At 39.4% G+C, this 23,981-nt stretch overlaps 2 protein-coding genes across 5 annotated transcripts in view; both read left to right on the top strand.

Annotated features, from left to right (window-relative positions):
• Positions 1-2,270, top strand: part of LOC138854199 (mitochondrial Rho GTPase-like) — a 10,757-nt gene extending 8,487 nt beyond the window's left edge. The window contains exon 5 of the mRNA XM_070095992.1: positions 2,139-2,270. Coding sequence (XP_069952093.1) covers positions 2,139-2,270 — 132 coding nt within the window. The remainder of the gene's footprint in view (positions 1-2,138) is intronic.
• Positions 33-23,254, top strand: LOC138854210 (mucin-5AC-like). 4 transcript variants are annotated; one of them, XM_070096057.1, is made up of 3 exons: positions 33-1,487; positions 2,254-2,313; positions 16,685-23,254. In XM_070096057.1, exon 3 carries the CDS (start codon positions 20,285-20,287, stop codon positions 22,418-22,420), a length of 2,136 nt encoding a protein of 711 aa, XP_069952158.1. In that variant the 5' UTR covers positions 33-1,487; positions 2,254-2,313; positions 16,685-20,284; the 3' UTR covers positions 22,421-23,254. The 4 variants fall into 4 exon arrangements, with proteins under 4 accessions (XP_069952158.1, XP_069952159.1, XP_069952157.1 ...); XM_070096058.1 differs by lacking the exon at positions 2,254-2,313 and having other exon boundaries at positions 34-1,487; XM_070096056.1 differs by lacking the exon at positions 33-1,487 and having other exon boundaries at positions 1,940-2,313.
• Positions 23,255-23,981: the final 727 nt, after the last annotated feature.

Below are 23,981 nucleotides of genomic sequence, written 5' to 3'. Positions count from 1 at the left end.
AAGTAATGGTAATGGTAGGTGATGGTGGTAGGTGGTAGTGAGGGTGGTGGTAGGTAGTGGGTAGTGATAGGTGATGTAAGGTGATAGTGGTGATAGGTGGTGGTGGGTAGTGATAGGTGATACTGCCTGCCACATGTGTGTTGAGAGGTTTGTACAGGTATTGTACAGGGCAACCTCAACCCTCTCCACACTTGCATATCGAGACTCAACAACCACCATCAGTACAGTTTAGCAAGGAAATGTGGCATGAACTTTTCAAGTTTGAAGCCCATCAGAAGAGGTATTCATGAGATATCTAATGGGAAAAAATACCCCACAGTTATATAAATAGACTGATTAGGATCTACACACTACAAGAGCAGTACAAGCCACCTCCTATGTACGATACACCTTTGTTGAAAGTTTGAAACTAATTAGAAAAGGCATTCTCAGTTTAACTTGCCGAAAGCAAAATAACTTCTTGATCTATAAAATTAACTCCCCTCAAGGGAGGTTCCTTAATGCTGGTGAGGGGCTCTTGATCTAGGGAATTGGATCTGTGCTCTGGTTCCCTGAATTGAGCCTGAGTACCTTCCATCCCCCCCCCCCTTCCCACACACACACCCACAAGTGGCACTCCCCCATGATGATAATATAAAATTTACCAAAGAGCATCTGTACATCTCTATAACATGAGCCTTTCCCTAAACACCATACACCACCCTTGAGAATTTGAAGTTACTTGCACAAGGTGGTCTCCTGTTTTAAACAAAAACCTTTGAGGAACAAAAAAAAAATAATTTTGGACAACCCCCACTATAGTTTTCCCCTGTTGGGAAATACCTAATAAATGTGATTATCAGTTTATGGCTTGCAAAAATAATCTTCCATTTTCTATCTGGTTTAAGTATATTTTAGGCACCACTTTGTGCAGCAGTTGGCAGGCTTACAAAGTCATACATTTTCACCCTTGCCAAGTGTTGAAATTGGATTTCACAAAACCTTCATATTTCTTGTTTAATACAGTGGACCCCCGGTTAACGAACTTTTTTCATTCCAGTAGTATGTTCAGGTGCCAGTACTGACCGAATTTTTTCCCATAAGGAATATTGTGAAGTAGATTAGTCCATTTCAGACCCCCAAACATACACGTACAAACGCACTTACATAAATACACTTACATAATTGGTCGCATTTGGAGGTGATCGTTAAGCGGGGGTCCACTGTATTAACAGTATACCAGTTATTTGGACCATACCTCAAAGGAATAGTTTGTTGAATCAGTTTCTTATTTCCTGTTAAAACTTTATAATGCTATTCAATACTCATCATTGATGATTTATATTTAAATTTATTTTAAAACATTTTGTGGTCAGTCACTGAAGCCAGTTTAAATAAGATTTTTAGACTAAACATTGTGTTGCAAATATTCTCTACATCTCAGACCTATTAACCATTTTTTTTCTTAGTCGATTTCAAGCTGCTTGGATGCTCTTTTACCGAAGCAGGTGTGTATTAATCTGCAGCACACACGTGACGTTTTTGCCTTGCTTAATTAAAATTTAGCTTAATCCTCTTACTATGGCATTTATGTAAAATGTGTTTATAACAAGAATTGGAATGCTCTTTAAATGATTCTTCTTTATACTATTGGTGATTTTGAGTCTAGAGGATATTTGTAAGACTTGTCATCTGTTTGGTATAAATTAATTGTATCATTTATAAAATTTCACTCAGTTGAAGAATGACTTGAAATATGTTTCTGTCTGTGAATTAATCCTCATTAAGACTCAAAATCACTGATGGTAATGTATCTTTTGTTAAAATATACATTATTAAGTCTCATGTTTAACACTTAGTGCAAATGTTTGTTGCATTTTGAAATATTCTCTTAATAAATGTAGTAAAATAGTTGTGTATCTGAATAGTTCTCTTCCTCTTCTTTTTCCATTTTCTGCAAAATATTTTCAGTAGATTTGTTAGGAAAATATTTATGCATCCTTTTCTTCCTAGAAAATTTCCAAATTAGACAGACATGATGAAAGATTTTCAACTCATGAAATTATGAAAAAAATATATAATTTGTCTATACTATATACAATTTGTTGGCTTCTCAGGTTTTTTGCAATTTGATAACTATTTTAAAGTATTTCCCATAGTTAAATATAGAATCATTGAAAGACTTTCAAGGACCTTGCACAGTTGTTCCCTTGAAATACAAACATTTAGAAGTGTTTTCTTTAATGCTGGTGATCATTATGAATGCACTTGCAGCACCCTCCGTCGTTTAGTGCACATGCTTCTGTTGCGGCCAGACTCATCTTATATGGCAAGGTGGGAAGGAAGCCGTGAGAATATACAAGTTTTAGAATTTTGAATTGTGCTCAGTATTGCTTTTTTATTTTATAATGTATTTTTTGTGCATTAATTTTTAATTTTTTTACAGTTTCTTTAGTTTATCCTCCATTTTCTTAATTACTAACAACTATTTGCAATTAATTCTTTACAAGTATCTTTCATTCCACAGTAAATCAGTTTGAGCACAAGTGAACAGCACAAAAGAATTATCTGTGTAATGGAATGGGCCTTGGGACAAGGTTTTTTGGGGAAGTTTTACATGAGTTCCTTGCTTAATGATATGTCAGAATCTAACGTTTTGATACATGACTTTAATACATTAGGAAAGGCCCTTGTTAATTGATACCCTGTAGTTTTAATTAGTGTTCATGTTTTTAAACCATTCACTAAGGTGCATTTTTTGCCCTTTCATACAGAAGCAGTTGCATTGCTTGCTGTTGTAATTGTCTTTTTGAATGATTGAAACAGTTTAGAGCCATACACAAATAACCCGCACATAAAAGACAGAAGCTTACGACGACGTTTCGGTGACTTTGTCAATGGTCCAAGTCGGACCGAAACGTCGTCGTAAGCTTCTGTCTTTTGTGCGGGTTATTTGTGTATCGTTCCAGTCACGGTATTGTGCCTTTTTGTTATTTAGTTTAGAGCCATACAGCTACACTGGGAGAATCTGTATCATTAATATACTGGACAGCTCTTCAGTCCTGATGGTGGAATTGTTTCAATTTGATATGAATAACAACAAGTTTAGTGTAAAATGCAGTCATGTCGTTAATCAAGGATCCCATGTATCTTTGTAAATTTTAGAAATTGCATGCAAATAAGAGCTGTAAATTTCATTGTGCACAGAAATCTTGAGAGATTAAACTTGATATAGTCTAATACAGTGCACTCTTGTACATTAAATGTTAGAAATCTGGCATTATTGGGACAACGAAATCTTTGAAGTTTTTTATTCTTTAGATATAGAAACCTAAAATTTCATTATCTTTATACAAATATTTTATTTATTTTATATAGTTTTTGTACAATAACATGAATCTAGTGTTAAAATATATGCATACATTATATACACTGAAGGAGGGGTGTTAATGTTGCAGTTTAAAAACTGTAGTGTAAAGCACCCTTCTGGCAAGACAGTGATGGAGTGAATGATGGTGAAAGTTTTTCTTTTTTGGGCCACCCTGCCTTGGTGGGAATCGGCCAGTGTGATAATAAAAATAAAATAATTATATACACTACATACAAAAGGGTATTTTTAACCCTTGAACTGTATCCAACATACTAGTGTGCAAATGCTGCCTATGTGTCCAGCGTACTAGTATGCGCATTTGATTGTACCCACAAATCTCCCACCTTATTGTATTTTTGACCTCGGGGCAACTCTTTGAGTCTTCTTCCATCTTTTCATACATTTGAAAAAAATCCAAGGCCAGCAGGATCCACACAACGTATCATGGTTAACTACTCGGGAGATGACTGTGTGCCCGATGTACCAGTATGCCTATTGAGTAGAAGTAAACAATGAACCAGGAGCTGTTGTTCCAGCAAACAGGATGTACAAGTGGCACAAAGATGATATTCATTCAAAATTTATTAAAATTTCATGATACTAACACTGGAATTTAGCCACAGAGCATTCTAAGTATATTTAATCCAGGATAACCTAGTAAAGTCAGACATTGTGAATAATTTCCATGTTTTGAGGAATATTACACTCTGAAACAATTGTAATGTTATAAGTATTCATGTCCTGTGGCCTGGTAGGCAACACTTGCCTCACACACTTGTGTCCAGGGTTTGATCCCTGACAGGGGTGGAAACATTGAGCACATTTCCTTACACCTGCTGTCCTATTCACCTAACAAGGAAGTAGGTACCTGGGTGTTATTCGACTAGTGTGGGTCATATCCTGGGGGACAGATTTAAGGACCCCAGTGGAAATAAGACATACGGTCCTCAGTGATACACTGACACTCTTGGGTTGTCCTGGGTGGTTTAACCCTCTGGGGTGAAATATCCAAACACAATCTTATTTTACATAGCCTTAGAAGATCAAAATAGTAAAATCTTTCTTTCTTTCAACACACTGGCTGTATCCCACCGAGGCGGGGTGGCCCAAAAGGAAAAACGAAAGTTTCTCCTTTTGCATTTAGTAATATATACAGAAGAAGAGGTTACTAGCCCCTTGCTCCCGGCATTTTAGTCGCCTCTTACAACACGCATGGCTTACGGAGGAAGAATTCTGTTCCACTTCCCCATGGAGGTAAGAGGAAATAAACAAGAACAAGAACTAGAAAGAAAATAGAAGAAAACCCAAAGGGGTGTGTATATATATGCTTGTACATGTATGTGTAGTGTGACCTAAGTGTAAGTAGAAGTATCAAGACATACCTGAAATCTTGCATGTGTATGAGACAGAAAAAAAAAAGACACCAGCAATCCTACCATCGTGTAAAACAGTTACAGGCTTCAGTTTTACATTCACTTGGCAGGACGGTAGTACCTCCCTGGGTGGTTGCTGTCTACCAACCTACTACCTAGGAAATAGTAAAATATATATACATGTTATATATATATATTTTTTTTTCAACAAGTCGGCCGTCTCCCACCGTGGCAGGGTGACCCAAAAAAGAAAGAAAATCCCCAAAAAGAAAATACTTTCATCATCATTCAACACTTTCACCACACTCACACATTATCACTGTTTTTGCAGAGGTGCTCAGAATACAACAGTTTAGAAGCATATACATATAAAGATACACAACATATCCCTCCAAACTGCCAATATCCCAAACCCCTCCTTTAAAGTGCAGGCATTGTACTTCCCATTTCCAGGACTCAAGTCCGACTATATGAAAATAACCGGTTTCCCTGAATCCTTTCACTAAATATTACCCTGCTCACACTCCAACAGATCGTCAGGTCCCAAGTACCATTCGTCTCCATTCACTCCTATCTAACATGCTCACGCATGCTTGCTGGAAGTCCAAGCCCCTCGCCCACAAAATCTCCTTTACCCCCTCTCTCCAACCCTTTCGAGGACGACCTCTACCCCGCCTTCCTTCCCCTATAGATTTATATGCTTTCCATGTCATTCTACTTTGATCCATTCTCTCTAAATGACCAAACCACCTCAACAACCCCTCTTCTGCCCTCGACTAATACTTTTATTAACTCCACACATTTTCCTAATTTCCACACTCCGAATTTTCTGCATAATATTTACACCACACATTGCCCTTAGACAGGACATCTCCACTGCCTCCAACTGTCTCCTCGCTGCTACATTTACCACCCAAGCTTCACACCCATATAAGTGTGTTGGTACTACTATACTTTCATACATTCCCTTCTTTCCCTCCATAGATAACGTTTTTTGACTCCACATATACCTCAATGCATCACTCACCTTTTTTCCCTCATCAATTCTATGATTAACCTCATCCTTCATAAATCCATCCGCCGACACGTCAACTCCCAAGTATCTGAAAACACTCACTGCTTCCATACTCCTCCTCCCCAATTTGATATCCAATTTTTCTTTATCTAAATCATTTGATACCCTCATCACCTTACTCTTTTCTATGTTCACTTTCAACTTTCTACCTTTACACACATTCCCAAACTCGTCCACTAACCTTTGCAATTTTTCTTTAGAATCTCCCATAAGCACAGTATCATCAGCAAAAAGTAACTGTGTCAATTCCCATTTTGAATTTGATTCCCCATAATTTAATCCCACCCCTCTCCCTAACACCCTAGCATTTACTTTTACAACCCCATCTGTAAATATATTAAACAACCATGGTGATATTACACATCCCTGTCTAAGACCTACTTTTACCGAGAAGTAGTCTCCCTCTCTTCTACACACCCTAACCTGAGCCTCACTATCCTCATAAAAACTCTTTACAGCATTTAGTAACTTACCACCTATTCCATATACTTGCAACATCTGCCACATTGCTCCTCTATCCACTCTATCATATGCCTTTTCTAAATCCATAAATGCAATAAAAACTTCCCTACCTTTATCTAAATACTGTTCACATATATGCTTCAATGTAAACACTTGATCTACACATCCCCTACCCACTCTGAAACCTCCTTGCTCATCTGCAATCTTACATGGTCTTACCTCTAATTCTTTCACTTATAACCCTACCGTACACTTTTCCTGGTATACTCAGTAAACTTATTCCTCTATAATTTTTACAATCTCTTTTGTCCCCTTTCCCTTTATATAAAGGGACTATACATGCTCTCTGCCAATCCCTAGGTACCTTCCCCTCTTTCATACATTTATTAAACAAAAGTACCAACCACTCCAACACTATATCCCCCCCTGCTTTTAACATTTCTGTCATGATCCCATCAGTTCCAGCTGCTTTACCCCCTTTCATTCTACGTAATGCCTCACGTACCTCCCCCACACTTACATTCTGCTCTTCTTCACTCCTAAAAGATGGTATACCTCCCTGACCAGTGCATGAAATTACCGCCTCCCTTTCTTTCTTAACATTTAAAAGTTCCTCAAAATATTCTCGCCATCTACCTAATACCTCCATCTCCCCATCTATTAACTCCCCTACTCTGTTTTTAACTGACAAATCCATACTTTCCCTAGGCTTTCTTAACTTGTTTAACTCCAAAAATTTTTCTTATTTTCATTAAAATTTCTTGACAGTGCCTCTCCCACTCTATCATCTGCTCTCCTTTTGCACTCTCTCACCACTCTCTTCACCTTTCTTTTACTCTCCATATACTCTGCTCTTCAACATTTCTGCTTTGTAAAAACCTCTTATAAGCTACCTTTTTCTCTTTTATCACACCCTTTACTTCATCATTCCACCAATCACTCCTCTTTCCTCCTGCCCCCACCCTCCTATAACTACAAACTTCTCCCCCACATTCTAATACTGCATTTTTAAAACTATTCCAACCCTCTTCAACCCATCCCCCCCCACTACTCATCTTTGCACTAGCCCACCTTTCTGCCAATTGTCGCTTATATCTCACCCGAACTTCCTCCTCCCTTAGTTTATACACTTTCACCTCCCTCTTACTTGTTGTTGCCACCTTCCTCTTTTCCCATCTACCTCTTACTCTAACTGTAGCTACAACTAAATAATGATCCGATATATCAGTTGCCCCTCTATAAACATGTACATCCTGGAGCCTACCCATCAACCTTTTATCCACCAATACATAATCTAACAAACTACTTTCATTACGTGCTATATCATACCTTGTATATTTATTTATCCTCTTTTTCATAAAATATGTATTACTTATTACCAAATCTCTTTCTACACATAGCTCAATTAAAGGCTCCCTATTGACATTTACCCCTGGCACCACAAATTTACCTACTACTCCCTCCATAACATTTTCACCCACTTTACCATTGAAATCCCCAACCACCATTACTCTCACACTTGATTCAAAACTCCCCACGCATTCAATCAACATTTCCCAAAATCTCTCTCTCTCCTCTACACCTCTTTCTTCTCCAGGTGCATACACGCTTACTATAACCCACTTTTCACATCTAATCTTTATTTTACTCCACATAATCCTTGAATTAATACATTTATAGTCCCTCTTTTCCTGCCATAGCTTATCCTTCAACATTATTGCTACTCCTTCTTTAGCTCTAACTCTATTTGAAACCCCTGACCTAATCCCATTTATTCCTCTCCATTGAAACTCTCCCACCCCCTTCATCTTTGTTTCACTTAAAGCCAGGACATCCAGCTTCTTCTCATTCATAACATCCACAATCATCTCTTTCTTAACATTTGCACAACATCCACGCACATTCAGACTTCCCACTTTGACAATTTTCTTCTTCTTATTCTTTTTAGTAATCTTTACAGGAAAAGGGGTTACTAGCCCATTGTTCCCGGCATTTTAGTTGACTTTTACAACATGCATGGCTTACGGAGGAAAGATTCTTATTCCACTTCCCCATGGATACAAAAAATATATATAGAGAAAATAAATAGATACAAGAGGAACAATATTAGTGTAGTCAGAGAACAAGTGAACACTAAAGGAATATGTGTTGGTTGAATATCCATATTAAGATATATAATACATTAAGAGCTCTTTGGGAAAGTGCAACAGAATTTTTCCTCCATAAGCCATGCGTGTCGTAAGAGGCGACTAAAATGCCTAGTAACCCCTTCTTCTTTTGGGCCACCCCGCCTCGGTGGGATACGACTGGTGTGTTGAAAGAAGAAGCCATTCGTGTCGTAAGAGGCAACTGAACTGCCGAGTGCAAGGGGCTAGTAACCCCTTTTCCTGTATATATTACTATATTTAATAATATTTAGTGATACTTAGCAATACTTAGTGAAGGGATTCAGGGAAACTGGTTATTTTTATATAGCCGGGGTTGAGTCCTGGAAATGAGAAGTATAATGCCTGCACTTTAAAGGAGGGGTTTGGGATATTGGCAGTTTGGAGGGATATGTTGTGTATCTTTATACGTATATGCTTCTAAACTGTTGTATTCTGAGCACCTCTGCAAAGACAGTGATTATGTGTGAGGTGAAAGTGTTGAATGATGATGAAAGTATTTTCTTTTTGGGGATTTTTTCTTTTTGGGTCGCCCTGCTTCGGTGGGAGACGGCCGACTTCTTAAAAAAAAAAATTACTATATTTAAAAAAAAAAAACTTTCATTTTTTTTTTTTTGGGGGGGGGGGGGGCATCCTACCTCAGTGGAATATGGCCAGTTTGTTGAAAGAATAATGTGAGAAGACTCACTAATGGACCACTTTAGAAAATAATAGGATATTTGTGCTAGGAATGAAATAGAGCATTGTGTTAGATAAGTTCAATCTTAAATCAAAATAATCTTTTGTATAATTATTTCTACTAAGAAAAAATTATATATTTTTTTAAGATTGGTTAATTCTACCATTAACGTATTAATACACAATGGTAAATTTTCAGTTTAAATACATTAAGTATAATGTACCTGTGTAAATCTCTCTTGTTAGAAAATTTCTCTGACTACTAACTGTTGCAGTTATCAGATCTTTAAATATTACTTTAGGATTGAAAGGTTAAACAAAAGTTCCTTTGTAAACGGTAGCTTTATTGAGCAGTGAGCTAGTAACCTCTTCTGTATAAATTACTAAAAACAAGAAGGAAAAACCTTATAAAGCTGGGATGTTCTAATGTGTGTGGATGTAGTGCAGATGATAAGAGAGATGAATGCCACTGTTATAAATGAAAAGAAGTTGGATATTCTTGTTCTAAGTGAAACAAAGCTGAAGGGAGTAGGGGAGTTTCAGTGGAGAAGAAATAAATGGAATTAGGTCAGGAGTATGTGAGAGAGATAGAGCCAAGCAAGGTGTAGCAATAATGTTGAAGGCTCAATCATGACAGGAGAAGAGGGAATATAAATGTATATATTCAAGGATTAAAATAAGGATCAGATGGGAAAAGTGAGTTATAATAAGTGTATGCACCTGGAGAAGAGAGGTATGTAGAGAGAGATTGTGGGAGATGTTAAGTGAGAGTAATTGTGGTAGGGGACTTGAATGCAAAAGTGGGGGAAACATTTATAGAAGGCTTAGTAGGTAAGTTTGGGGTGCCAGGGGTAAATGATAATGGGGGTCTTTGATTGAATGTTGTACAAGAAGAGGTTTGGTAACAGGTAATACACATTTTAAGAAGAAAAAAAAAGAAGTATACGAGATATGACATAAGGTGCAATGACAGTAATTTGTTGGACTGTACTGGTGGATAAAAGGTTGTTGGGTAGACTTCAGGATGTGCATGTTTATAGAGGGGCAACAGATATATTAGATCATCTTTTAGTTGTGGCTACAGTGAGAGTAAAAGGTAGATGGGGATCAAGGACAATGGTATCAGAAAGTGAGAGAGATGAAAGTTTATAAACTAAAGGGGGAGGCAGTTAGGGTAAGATATAAACAGCTGTTGGTAGCCAGATGGGCTAGTAAGAGTATAGGCAGTGAGGTTGAAGAGATATTGGGTAGATTTAAAAATGCAGTGTTAGTGTTTATGGATATAGGAAGGCAAGTGTGGGAGGAAAGAGGAGCGATTGATAGAATGATGAGGTAGAGAGAGTAGTAAGAGAGAAAAAGTTAGCATATGAGAGGTTTTACAAAGTAAAAGTGATGCAAGGAGGGAGGAGTATATAGAGAGAGAAAAAGAGAGGTTAAGATAATGGTGAAGGAATGTAAAGGGAGAACAAATGAGAGAGTGGGTGAGATGCTGTCATCAAATTTTGATGAGATGAAGAAAAAGTTTTGGAGTGTAATAAGTTAAGAAAGCTTAGTGAACAAATGGACTTGACAGTTAAAAACAGGAGAGGAGAGTTATTAGGTGAAGGGAATATTTTGAGGAACTGTTGAATGTTGTTGAAGCTGGGAAGCTGTGATTTTGTGCATTGGCCAGGGAGGTATAACATCTTGTAGGAGTGAGAGACAGATATGAGTGTGGGGAAGGTGCATGAGGCTATGGGTAAAATGAAAGGGGATAAAGCAGTTGGAATTGATGGGATCAAGACAGAAATGTTAAGAGCAGGAGGGGATTTAGTTTAGGAATGGTTGGTGCTTTTATTTAATATAATGTGAAAAAGGGGAAGGTGCCTTGGGATTGACAGAGAGCATGCATAGTTCCTTTATATAAAGGCAAACGGAAGAAAAAGTGTAAAAATTATAAGGGAAATAAGCCTGTTGAGTATACCTGGTAAGGTGTATGATAGTTATCATTGAAAGAATTCAGAGTAAGATGGAGAGCAGGATTGCAGATGAACAAGGAGACTTTAGGAAGGGTAGGGGATGTGTAGACCAAGTATTTACAGTGAAGCATACAAGTGAACAGTATCTAGATAAGGGTACAGAGATTTTTGTTGCATTTATGGATTTGGAAAAGCATGTGACAGGCTGCATAGGGGAGCAACATGGCAGATGTTGCAAGTGTATGGAATAGATGGTAGGTTACTGAAAGCAGTTACGAGTTTTTAATAGGATAGTGAGGCTCAGGTTAGAGTATGTAGGAGACAGGGAGATTGTTTCCCAGTAAAATTAGGCCTTAGACAGGGAAGGATGAAAGTAGGAGTTGTCACAGTTGCTTTTTGGTGATGACACTGCTTTTTGGAGATTCTGAAGAAAAGTTGCAGAGGTTGGTGGACAAGTTTGGGAGAGTATGTAAAAGAAGGAAATTTAAAGTGAACATAGGAAAGAGCAGGGTGATGAGGCTAACAGAAAATTAGGTAATGAAAGATTGGATATCAGATTGGACTGAGGGAGTATGGAGGAAGTGAATGTATTCAGATATAGGAGTGGACTTGCCAGCAGATGAGTCTATAAAAGACAAGGTAAACCATAGAATTGATGTGGGGAAAAAATTGAGTGGTGCACTGAGGAGTCTGTAGAGACAAAGAATGTTATCCAATGAAGCAAAGAGGGAAATGTATGAGAGTATAGTGGTACCAATGCTCTCATATGGATGTGAAGCATGGGTGGTGAATGTTACAGCAAGGAGAAGGCTGGAGGCAGTGAAGATGTTCCTGAGGGCAGTGTGTGGTATGAATATTATGCAGAGAATCCATAGCTTGGAGATTAGGTGTGGGGTTTCTAAACATATTATCCAGAGGGCTGAAGAGGGGTTGTTGATGTGGTTCAGACATTTAGAGAGGATGGAACAAAATAGAATGACTTGGTGGGCATATAAATCTGTAGTGGAAGGAAGGCAGGGCATTGGTCATCCTAGGAAAGGTTGGCGGGAGAAGATAAAGGAGGTTATTTTGTGGAAGGGGCTTGGACTTCTATTCTAGCAAGCGTGTGCGAGCACGTTATATAGGAGCGAGTGGAGGCAAAGGGTTTTTATAAAGATTTGAAGTGCTGTTGGAGTGTGAACGAAGTAACATTTATAAAGGGATTCAGGGAAACCGGTCAGTCAGACCTGTGTTGTGGAAGTGATGATGAAAAAGTGTTTCTTTTTTTTCGGGTCCCCCTACCTCAGTGGGAAACAGCCAGTGTGTTAATTAAATTGAAATACAGTGGATCCCCGGTTTGCGATCAGCTCCCAATGCGACCAATTATGTAAGTGTATTTATGTAAGTGCGTTTGTATGTTTATGTTTGGGGGTCTGAAATGGACTAATCTAATTCACAATATTCCTTATGGGAACAAATTCGGTCAGTACTGGCACCTGAACATACTTCTGGAATGAAATAATGTCGTAAACCGGGGGTCCACTGTACTTATTTACTGGTTAGTTTTCATCTGAGTGTGTTCAGTAACTGGTGGATTGATGGCACTATCAAAACAAAAATAAGTAAATTATTTATCTTAAAGATGTACATTCTTCACTCTAATGTACATAGTTGTAAACACTAAACCAGGGTAAAGAGACTGTTCTAGTTTATTCGATTTCTCTGAGATTTTGTTTTGCATGATTGCATGAATTTCAGCAGTAATTTACCCGAGTTTAATGACGCTATTTGTGTAATGATGCCATGAATATTTTTTTTTTTTTAAATTTTAAAGCTGAATGCTGCCAAGATTAATGTTCTGGCCAAAATTTAGGCCATTATATAATTATTTGAGGATGTAAACTAATAATTAGTTTCCATGAAAAATGCAGTGGCACTTCTACTATCTACCATTTAACTAATGAGAAACCTATAATATGCAAACACTGTTGCATCATTGGTAAGAGCAAGAGTGTAAATTTCAGATTTTCATCAGCAGAGGAGTGCTGCATAGTGCTTGGGTTCCTACCTGTCACAGCCTGGATAGTGCCAAATTTTAGAAAAGATGATTCTCTGTAAACTGAGGATATGGCATGCACACCTCACACATAGCTTGCTATTCCCCCTCCCCCCCCTCTCTCTCTATCTATATCTCTCTCTGTATCTATCTCTGTCTCTCCCTCTATCTCTATCTCTGTTTCTCTCCGAATTGTGCCATACTTCTGACAGTTATATTTTTTATAAATATTGAGTAAAGTTTTCCTTCAGCAATATTATTAATGAAGGCTATGTTTTTAATACGATAATTATAACCTTAATGCTTTACAAATTTTCACTTTTATCCCAAATGATTCAGAATGTAAAAGAATCCAAAACAGTTCAGTTTCGAGTACCTGGACTCTGAAAGGTGGATAGGAATCTTGCAGTTGGGAGGGTCATTTGAATTGTTATATCAGTACACTTGAGGAAATGTTAATGATTGATGGTGATAACATTTCCTTTGAGTTGTCCTGCCTTCATGGAAATCAACTTGTGCAAGAACAAAAGGGCCAAGTATGTTAAACATTAATCACCTCCCCCTCAAGCCATAGCCCCATTGTTTTTCTGGGTGCCTAGTTTTGTTAGACTGTCTCCCTCTTTCACCCTCCACATTTGCACACAACGTTGCATACTAATTTGCCAAGTATTATTGTTTTTAATACTGTATAATAGAGTATTAAAAATTTTTATTCATATAAATTTATGACTATCTTGTTCTATGCTACAAGACTAATTTTGGTGAAGAGAGAGCACTTCATGAAAACAAGCTATCCAGTCAGGAATGCACTTTTGTAGAGAGTAGAGGTTCCACTGTATATTTGTCGAGTTAGCTTTGATATCTGCATGTATGTATAATACACCAGTGCAAATTTTAATGCATGCACTATGTAAATATGCATTAGATTTTTATAAAATTTCAAATTTTTGTTTGAATCATTAAATGAACATTGTTGTTAGAGTGTGAGTGTGAGTGTGAGTGTGAGTGTGAGTGTGAGTGTGAGTGTGAGTGTGAGTGTGTGTGTGAGTGTGAGTGTGAGTGTGAGTGTGAGTGTGTGTGTGTGTGTGTGTGCGCGTGTGTGTGTGTGTGTATATATATATATATATATATATATATATATATATATATATATATATATATATATATATATATATATATATATATATATATATATTGAGAAATATAAATTAATATATTATGGTATATAAAAGTACAAGCAATGGCATATATCTGCTATAGATTATTATTATAATTAAAACTAAGCACTAAACTCACCAGGGTTATACAGTGCTGTATCTGCTATAGAAAAGTGATTTGATATTATACTGATATAGTGACTATTTCCTGGTTGTCAAAATACTTATATAATCTCTAAATACTTATATAATCTTGAGGGGCCTTATGTGCCAAATCAGGTTCCTAGTTGGACAAGTAAACCCATTGGAAGAAGAGAAAGAATAATACCTATTATTATCCCTCTTCAAACATGCTTGGCCTGCAGGAGTGTTACCCCTGCAGTGGAAATCTGCTGTTGTCTTAACTGTTTGATAACCAGGTATGTTTGGCTGTGATCCATCCCACTATAAACCCATACTTCTTACTAGTCCCATTTGCAAATTGACAAAAGCAGGTTTTCAGTGTTGTACTTTAAACATATAGATGTGTATCTCCAAATAATTTTGGATAAAAAAAAAAAAGGCCATTTCATTGTTGATCCTCTACTGCAGCTAAATACGTATATTCTACTCCAACTAGATACGTATTCACAGCACTTGCCGAAGGTCAGTATGTGGTGGTAGTCTTTTTAGACTTTGAAAAGTGTTTTCACACTGGTGATATCACATATTCCAGATCCATTCTTTTGGCCAGCAAAGCCAACTACCACTTTTTCTCAAGAGCTTCATGACAGATTGACACTTTAGTGCCTGCTATTAATGGTTCGGGGAATTTTGTCTTCTGTATGTGAATGATTTTGCCTTTACTTGTACTGGCAGAAGCATTGGGCAAGTATTCATCTTAAACTACTTGCAGCTGGGCTATGGCACAATGCTTCCAGGTTTCAGTATCCAAAACAAACTTGGATAATAGTCACTCAGTGCCCTGTCATTCCCCATTTTATACCTCTCCTGTTTGCTTTTCCCTATTCTGGTATGTCATTGTTAAATTTCATGGCCTCACTTGTAGGATACATCAGAAATTGCATGTGCTAGTCCTGGAGGCCGCACATCTTAACAAGTTGAATTTACTTAAAATTTTGTTCTGTTTAACCCATTAGGAGAGTTGTTAGACTTCATATGGCCTTGGTTCTTTCTAAACTGATTATGAGGCTCAGGTGTATTCATCTCCTTCAAAAGCTGTTCTTTCCAAGTTCGATGTCATTCACCATCAAGGATTGTTGTGTGTCAGCCTTTCGTTCATTCCCATTCTGAAGCCTGTATACAAGTCTGATGTTTCTTCATTGCAAGAACCATTGAGATGCTAATTGTCAGCATTATCTTGTTTGCTTTCATGATATTAATGTCCCTGAAAGCTATAAAATAATTACAGGTATTAGTAAAGCTGGCACTTTCAATCAGCTTCCTTTATTTCCTCTAATATCTACCTTTAGGTTTCTTCTTTCAATCTAATAGCTATTATTATTCTCGGTGTTCATTTGTGTCTTCATTCCACCTTGGGAAGTACCAATGATTAAGGATGTCCCTGCTTTCTTTCCTTTCCAGTCTCTCCTCTCTCCTGTGGACATGCTTTCCCTCATCCTCTAGCATTTTTAATTCTACTTGTATGCTACCAGTATGTATACTATGGCTCTAAATTCTATTGAGGTGTGATGTATGCAGCAGTTTTTTCGTATACAGTTATGTGATACAGGAACACTTACTGAATTTGACTAGTATTTTCATGTCGAGTTATAAGCATGTTTTGCAGCCATCCACACTTTTTTTATCATACTTCTTGTTTGGTTGTAAACTCTAAAAACATTGCAGGCTCTTCAAAGCTTGGATTCCTGGCATTTTGTTGATTGTGGGCTCCTAGTCATTCTGGTGTTCAGTATAATGAATTCATAGACTGCACATTCCTATCAGTCTCAGAGATCTGCCCTTTTCATTTTAGTTTTATTTCGGAGCATTTGAGATCGATGGTAGCACAAGTGGTCTGGGTCAAACCACAGTCTAGTTCTTGGTAGACTTCTTTACGTCACTATCATGTTTGGAAAAGGGTTCTTATGTGGCCACTTGTTGGTGCTTCTCTGTAAAATTGTCAAGTCTTGTTGACAGTCAAACACCACTTTATTCTACCATTTATTGAAGAGCATGTGGAATTCATTTCCTACAGTTTTCCTTTTTCCTTTTCCTATGGGTTTCGTGTTTCCTCTAATTATAATATAACTATCAATGCAACCACACTGTCTTTTTAACTAAAGCTGACTTATGCCAACTTAAGACTTCCTTGTTACCCCATATATTATATATTAATTATATAAAACTAAATTAATGCAGGGTTTACAGTAACCGTGAACAGTGGTAGTCATACATTATTTTACAAATAATAATATTTTTTTGTGTTGCAGACACTTGAAGCAGCTAGGTGTGGTTGTAGGTGAACATAGTACCTGGCTGAAAGTTGGCTTGGGTGTGGCTGCCATTGCTGCCTTTGCTCTCCTCTTGGCTAGAGCCTTTCATTCTGCAAATAGATAGTCAATCAAGGCAGTAAATTTTGTCCTTAGCTCTTTGCTGCCTGATCCAGGAATGGACCATACGAAGTGGATAGGGGTACATTTTTTTTTGTTGTGCAGCTGTGCTAGCTGGTGTGTAGAATAAATCACAATACCATGGTTGTAACATTTCACAACTGTGGAAACTGACAAATTGGAGATGAAAATTGAACAGTGTTTCTAACCATCCTGGACCATTATTATTGTTTTTGAATTACATTCACAAAAAAAAGTGCTAGATTATTTGGGCCACTTTGTGCTCACAACTTTATAATGGTCCACAAGAGAGAATTATTATAATCAAATAAAGCCTAAACCGCCGAGGGTCACGCAATGCTGCGAAGCAGAAAATAGTGCGGGGGGCTATAAACAGCTAGGTGGAGTGGGAATTAGAGGTGAGGGGAGAAAAGGGCTGGAAGAGATGCTAAGCACCGTGTCAAAGTTCTTATAGTAAAGGTAAGAGCAGCTAAAAGCATGCATTATCTTGGCTTTCTTTATATCTTTGGAGGCTGACTGCAGCCACAGCTGCTGCACCTTCCACTTTAATTTCTCGACATTGGCCTGCACTACCTGACTGCAAAGCTTCTCAATTTTTTTTTATCAGCCTCAAAAATCATGAGCTCAAGATCCTTGATGTGCATCACTAGGGTAGAGCTCTCCATCTTCACCCCTCAAGGGAGGTTCCTTGATGCTGGTGAGGGGCTCTTGATCTAGGGAATTGGATCTGTGCTCCAGTTCCCTGAATTGAGCCTGAATACCTTCCATTCCCCCCAACGTATGCTATATAATCCTATGGGTTTAGCACTCCCCCATGGTATACATCTCCATCTTCAGGTTCTCCAGCTTACCCTCCAGGCTGATCTTGGTATCTTGAGTCTCTTTCAGCTGAGACTGCATCTTCATTATATGTTCCAGTTCTTTTTCCTCGCAGATTTGTTTTTCAGCACTTGCCAGTTTCAGTTGAAGAATTTTCTTTTTAGATTTCTGGATCTTGGTGAACATCTGACATTTAGCTTCCTTATTGTCTGTGTCTGTCTGAATACTGGCAATGTTTTCAGAGTAGTCATTTAATTTATAGTAAAATTCTGCAATTACTCAAAAAACCTTTTGGTTTTCTCTGGTTTGGGATTAATAAGATCAGCAGACTCAAAGGAATCACCATCATATATACAGTGGTACCCTGACTTAAGAGTTTAATTCGTTTCGTGACCGAGCTCATAACTCAATTTGCTCGTATGTCAAATAAATTTTCCTCGTTGAAATTAATTGAAATCCCATTAATCTGTTCCAGCCCTCCAAAAACCACCCCAGGGACAGGAGAAAATACTTCAATATAATAACAATAATAACCCTACAGCTTGTTTATGTATCAGTATTGACTGAACATGACATACGTAACAGAAACATGATATATACTCTAGAATGAATAAAATAGGCCATAATATGTTGTGTCAAGAACCAGTCTGAGCATATAAAATCATTACTGCTCTCTTCTATAACATGTTCTTTGATCCTGGGTAAGAGAAAACTGAGTTTTTGAGAGGCTAACTGCTGTATAGTCCTTGTGGCTTAGCACTTCTTTTTTATTATAATAATAATGAGGCTAACTGCACTAGATCACTAGTGCAGTAATACATGAATATCTTGGAAGTAAATTATTGACTTATTTCATGAATCCCACCATTTATTATTGAAGTAAATGCAATAATATTGACAGGAATCATGAAAAAAATGATTGTTTTACAATTGGCTTGTGGAATATTGGAAATATTCAAAATATTTTGGAATTTGTTTGGGAGTAAAGGGCAAGATATTTTGCAAATGTCAAAAACTTAGTAACTTTATTTTTTTGTAGAATAACTAATGATAATTACACGATTATCTCCAGTGTGAACGCCGCACTAGCATTGTTTCTTGGGTTGCATTGAAAATTGGGTTGGGCAAATGTTTTGTTAGTGGGATGAATTGTAAAGGACCTGCATAGTATGGGCCAACAGGCCTCCTGCAGTGTTTCTCCTTTCTTATGTTCTTATGTTTTCTAAGTACCAAGTCCCAAAACCACCTTTCGTTGTGCCATTTAGGCAGGAATTCTTGCCAAATGTCATTTTCAGTAATTTTTTTTTTTTGCTCGTAACTTGGATTTTGGCTCGCAACTCAAAGAAAAAATCGACCGAGCGACAGCTCGTAACTTTGAGAACTCGTAAGTCAAGGTACCACTGTATAGCTGAGAATCATTCTGATGACCTTAGTAAAAGCCATTATCCTCATCACACTCAGGAACATCTGATGTTGCTGTATTGAATCACATGCATACATCAAACAGGATCAGATTAATCTGCGCCAAGTTGGCTCCAAAATCACGGATGAACTGAAAATAAATCATCTGCACAAAGTCAGGTTTACACTGTAATGTCACTGACAGAAATCTTTGGGTCAAATACCTGAGCAAAACTGCTAGCAAGTTGCTCATCAATAGATTCCATCTTGCTCCTGTGTTCTTGCAAGTTGTCAGTACAGCAGAGCTGAGTGAATACCCAATGAGAGGGAAACATTATCCAATTTTCAGCTCCAGTTTATGATCAGTTGTGGAATATAGAATATGATGTTTACAAATAGGTAATGTGGTAGGTGCAAGTCTTTTCAGTTTGTAAATTAATATTAAAAATTTTTTTTTTTTTACTTAGTCTTGAAAATTTTTCATTGAAGTCATCAAGATGGTGTATACCACATGTCTTGATTATTGTAAAATTGTAAATTGTCAATAATAATGCTTTGATAAGTTTATCACACCATAATTTTTTTTTTTTTAATAATACAGTATACCTGGTATGCAATAAAGGGTAGATACTAAAATGGGTTTTTGCTTATTTGTATTCAGAAATATCTTAATCAAATTTGCCTGTAATTTACCACATTTCTTCTTTAATCCCTCTTCAAGGGGGGCTCCTTGGCGTGGTGAAGAGGCTCTTGGTCTGAGGAATTAGCCCTGTCGGTCTTCTTCCTCAGACCGAACCTAATTACCCCCCATTCTCCCCTCCCCTATCCCATCCTCCCCTTTTTTCCATTCCTCCTCCTCCTCCTCACCCCTCCCTTTTGCCCTTCCTCTTTTTAGCCTTCGTGATTTCTTCCACAGGCGCGCTAGTTCCTAGGTAGGGGAAAGGACACCGGGGTCGATCCCATTCCGTTGAGGTTTCTTGGCGGTGGCGTAGTTTGCCGTGGAATCTGGATTGCCTAGGGATGTCCCGATCCCTCTCCGGTATCCCGGAGTAGCTTTGGGTGTCTTTTGGGCGACGGGTGTATCTCTGGAAGCCACCTTTCGGATTCCGGGGGTGGTGGCTGAAGGAGGTATGCTTTGTGGCGGATATCCGGCCGCCCTCTCTTTTGTCCACCGAGGTAGCTCGGCAGATGTGAGGTTGCTATCCCGGATTGCTGGTTTACTGGCATGAAGGGTAGGGTATGGCACGGGTTCCATGCTGCATCTGCGCTACTAGCGGTGTCGAGTCCTCTTGGGCGCGGAGGGAGATTTCCGGCCCTTTCATTCCTCCTGGGAACTATTCCTCCCCGCTCCCCCCTTTTTTTATTCTTTTTTTTGTTTTTATTTTCTTTTCTTCTTTCTTTTTTTTTCTTAAAAACAAAAAGCAAAGGAGTAACCTAACCATGGCAGCCCTAGTCCATGAAACCACTACCCCCGGGCCCCTTCTTGATACCGCACCCCATTCTGACCCTGCCTTGTGTTTAGACCACTCTTCGGACACTCCTGATGCCCCTGTACCTCTTGCTGGTGCTGTTTCCTCACCCGCTTCAGGTACCGGGGCTTCGACTGACTCCTTCGATTTGTCTGAACTCCGCTCTCCTTTGACTATGCTTCCGGCTTCTCCCTCTACGGTACGGCAATTTTCGAATCGCCCACCCATTTCATGCCGGACCAACTCCGGTCCTACTCCTAAACGCCAACGTCAATCTCCTGATGATGCTCCGTCGTTACCTTCCCATTCTACTCGGAAACGACCGACACGTCAAGCACTCCCTCTCCACGCTCAGTTTCGGACCACACAATGGACTAAATTCTTTACTTTAAGACCAACTTCTTCTTCTGCCTACCTTTCTGACCATAGTATTGCCAAAGCGCTCCTGCGTCATGTTGGCAGAGATATTTCATTTCACGCTCTCAAGAGCGGTACGCGCATCGTCACTGTCCAGAATGCTACCCAAGCTCATGATCTTTCTCTCCTTTCGAATATCGATACTACTCCTATCACTATTGAAAAACATCTTTCTCTCAATTCTTGTAGTGGTACTGTCATTCTGCCCCATACCATAGTCCAACAGAATTTCCAGTCATGTGGCAATGACATTTTTGAACAGCTGGAACTCCAGGATCTCCCAATCCTCAAAGTAGACACTTATGTCCTTCCTGCCCGGGGGCGGAGACGTTACCCTTGCAATGTGGCTCGTTTAACTTTTGACAGCCGAGAACTCCCGTCCTCTGTATATGTCGCGGGACATCGGTTACAAGTTCGAAAGGTGATACCTACACCGCAACAATGTAGAAATTGCTGGCGTTTTGGTCACCCAGCGAAATATTGCAGATCTATGGCCGAATGCCCAGTCTGTGGTGCCGACAACCATTCTAATACATCTTGCAGTCAACCTCCATCTTGCCTTAATTGTAATGAAGCTCACCCTTCGTACTCCCGCCGTTGCCAGGTCTACTTAAATGAACGTGAAATCCGTTGCCTCAAAGAGGCAGAAGGTCTCCCTTATGCTATGGCAGTTACTCATCTCCGCCTCCAAGGGAGACTACCCCGTGTTTCTTATTCTCGTGTTTCCAAACGTCCCCCCACTTCTGGGGTCCCATCTTCTGCAGCCTCCTCTGTTGTTACCCCTCCCATAGCCACTACGGCATCTAATCCTTTTGCTGTCCTTGGCTCTGACGTCCCGACTACAACTCAGTCTGTTCTCACATCTTCGCGTCCTTCCTCACAAGCCCCAGTATCGACAAGACCTCGTACGACACCTAATACCAATCGCCCCTCTACTCAGAAGTCCAAAAAATCCACATTGCTCAAATCTTCTTTGCCCCTTCCTTCCCTTCTTCCGCCTCCACACTTTACCTTTCCAGTCTCTGTACCTAGTTCTTCCCCTCTCTCTGGCTCTATTACAAGTGTGGAGATTCACCCTCCTCCTCGTACTATGCCTTCCACCCCCGTCCCCTCCCAAGTTTCTCCCTCTTTTGTCACCTCCCAGGTTTCTGCCTCTTCTGTCCCCCCCCACACTTCATCTCCAGTCCCTTACACTTTTCCCTCCCCCTCTACTTTGGTACAGTCCATTACTGTCCCAATCTTTACTCATCCTCCTCCTCCTATCTCCAATATGGTCTCCCATACATCTTTGAATTCAGAAACACTTGAAGCCATTTCAGAATATATTGCAGAGACTAAACCTTCAATGGACACTGATTCACTTCCTGTTCCTTCTCTTCCCTCTCCTCCATCTTCACAACCCCATTCTTCGCAACGCTCCGTTCCTTCGCTACTTGAACATCTTCCAATGCCACCACACGTTGACTTTTCTAACCCCTCTAGTCCGTAGGTGCCTTTACCTACAGATTCCTGATATTTTCTTCATCGCCAATCATGGCCTATTTACAGTGGAATATCCGCGGCCTCAGGGGTAATCGGGGTGAGCTTCAGATGTTGCTTTCCAGGTTTTCCCCTGTTGGTGCTTGCTTACAAGAACCAAAATTAAACTCGGCTGTTTTCCAACCTATCTCAGGCTATAATTTATTGTATTCTTCGGATCCTTTCTCAGATGGGACCTTTAATGAAAGTGCCCTTCTTCTACGCAATGATATTCCGTACTGTCAACTATTTGTCCATACATCGCTGCATTACACTGCAGCCCGTATCCACTTGAATAAGTGGTTTACAATATGTTCTTTATATCTCTCTCCTTCTCGAGCATTTTCTATCCCAGACTTTGCCTTTCTTGTTTCATCCTTACCACCACCACTTCTGTTACTTGGTGATTTTAATGCCCACCATTTCCTCTGGGGGGGGTCTCATTGTGACTCACGTGGCATTCAGTTGGAGGCTTTTCTTGCCTCTCACCCCCTCCATGTTTTAAATACGGGTACTCCCACCCATTTTGATCCTCGTACTCATACTCTCTCTTGCATCGATCTATCAGTCTGCTCTTCCTCCACTGCACTAGACTTCACCTGGTCTGTTCTACCAGACTTACATGATAGCGATCATTTTCCGATCATTCTTACTTCTCCTTCCTATTCACCACCTTTCCGTAGCCCTCGCTGGCAGTTTGATCGGGCAAATTGGGATCTTTACTCACACCTCACTGCTTTTAGTGAGGTTCCTTCTTCATCCTCCATTGATGAGCTCCTACACATCTTCTCGACGTCAGTTTATACCGCAGCTTCTCATTCTATACCCCAAACCTCAGGCAGGCATTCTCAGAAGTGCGTGCCTTGGTGGTCTCCCGCTTGTGCTCGTGCAGTACGTTTGAAGCGTGCTGCATGGGGCAGGTACCGGTACAATAGAACCGCTGAGAGACTTCTTGATTTTAAGCAGAAGCGTGCGATCGCTCGCCGTGTCATCCGTGAAGCTAAACGCACTTGTTGGCGAGACTATGTTTCCACCATCACCTCTGCTTCTTCTATGAGTGCAGTCTGGAAAAAAGTGAGGAAATTGAGTGGTAAATACTCTCCTGACCCAGCTCCTGTTCTACGGGTCGCTGGTGTTGATGTAGCAAACCCTCTCGACGTTGCCATTGAACTTGGCACACATCTGGTCCGTATTTCCCGAGGGCTCCATCTATGCCCCTCGTTTCTTTCCTCAAAGTCTGCCAGAGAGTTAGTGCCCTTGGACTTTTCTTCTCTCAGAGAAGAACAGTATAATGTGCCTTTTACACTTCAAGAACTGGAGGCAACGCTCTCAGCTTGCCGATCATCGGCAGCTGGGCCTGACGACATTCATATTCGTATGTTACAACATTTACATCGGTCAGCCCTTGTAGTCCTCTTACACCTCTTCAATCTTATTTGGGCACAAGGAGTTCTTCCCCAGCTGTGGAAATCTGCCATTGTTCTTCCTTTCCGCAAACCGGGTACTACTGGACATGATGCCTCCCACTATCG

Source organism: Cherax quadricarinatus, chromosome 52, assembly GCF_038502225.1.
Source record: "Cherax quadricarinatus isolate ZL_2023a chromosome 52, ASM3850222v1, whole genome shotgun sequence".
Taxonomy (NCBI): domain Eukaryota; kingdom Metazoa; phylum Arthropoda; class Malacostraca; order Decapoda; family Parastacidae; genus Cherax; species Cherax quadricarinatus.
Note: the sequence above shows the minus strand (reverse complement) of the source record. Positions and strands in the feature narration are given on the sequence as shown.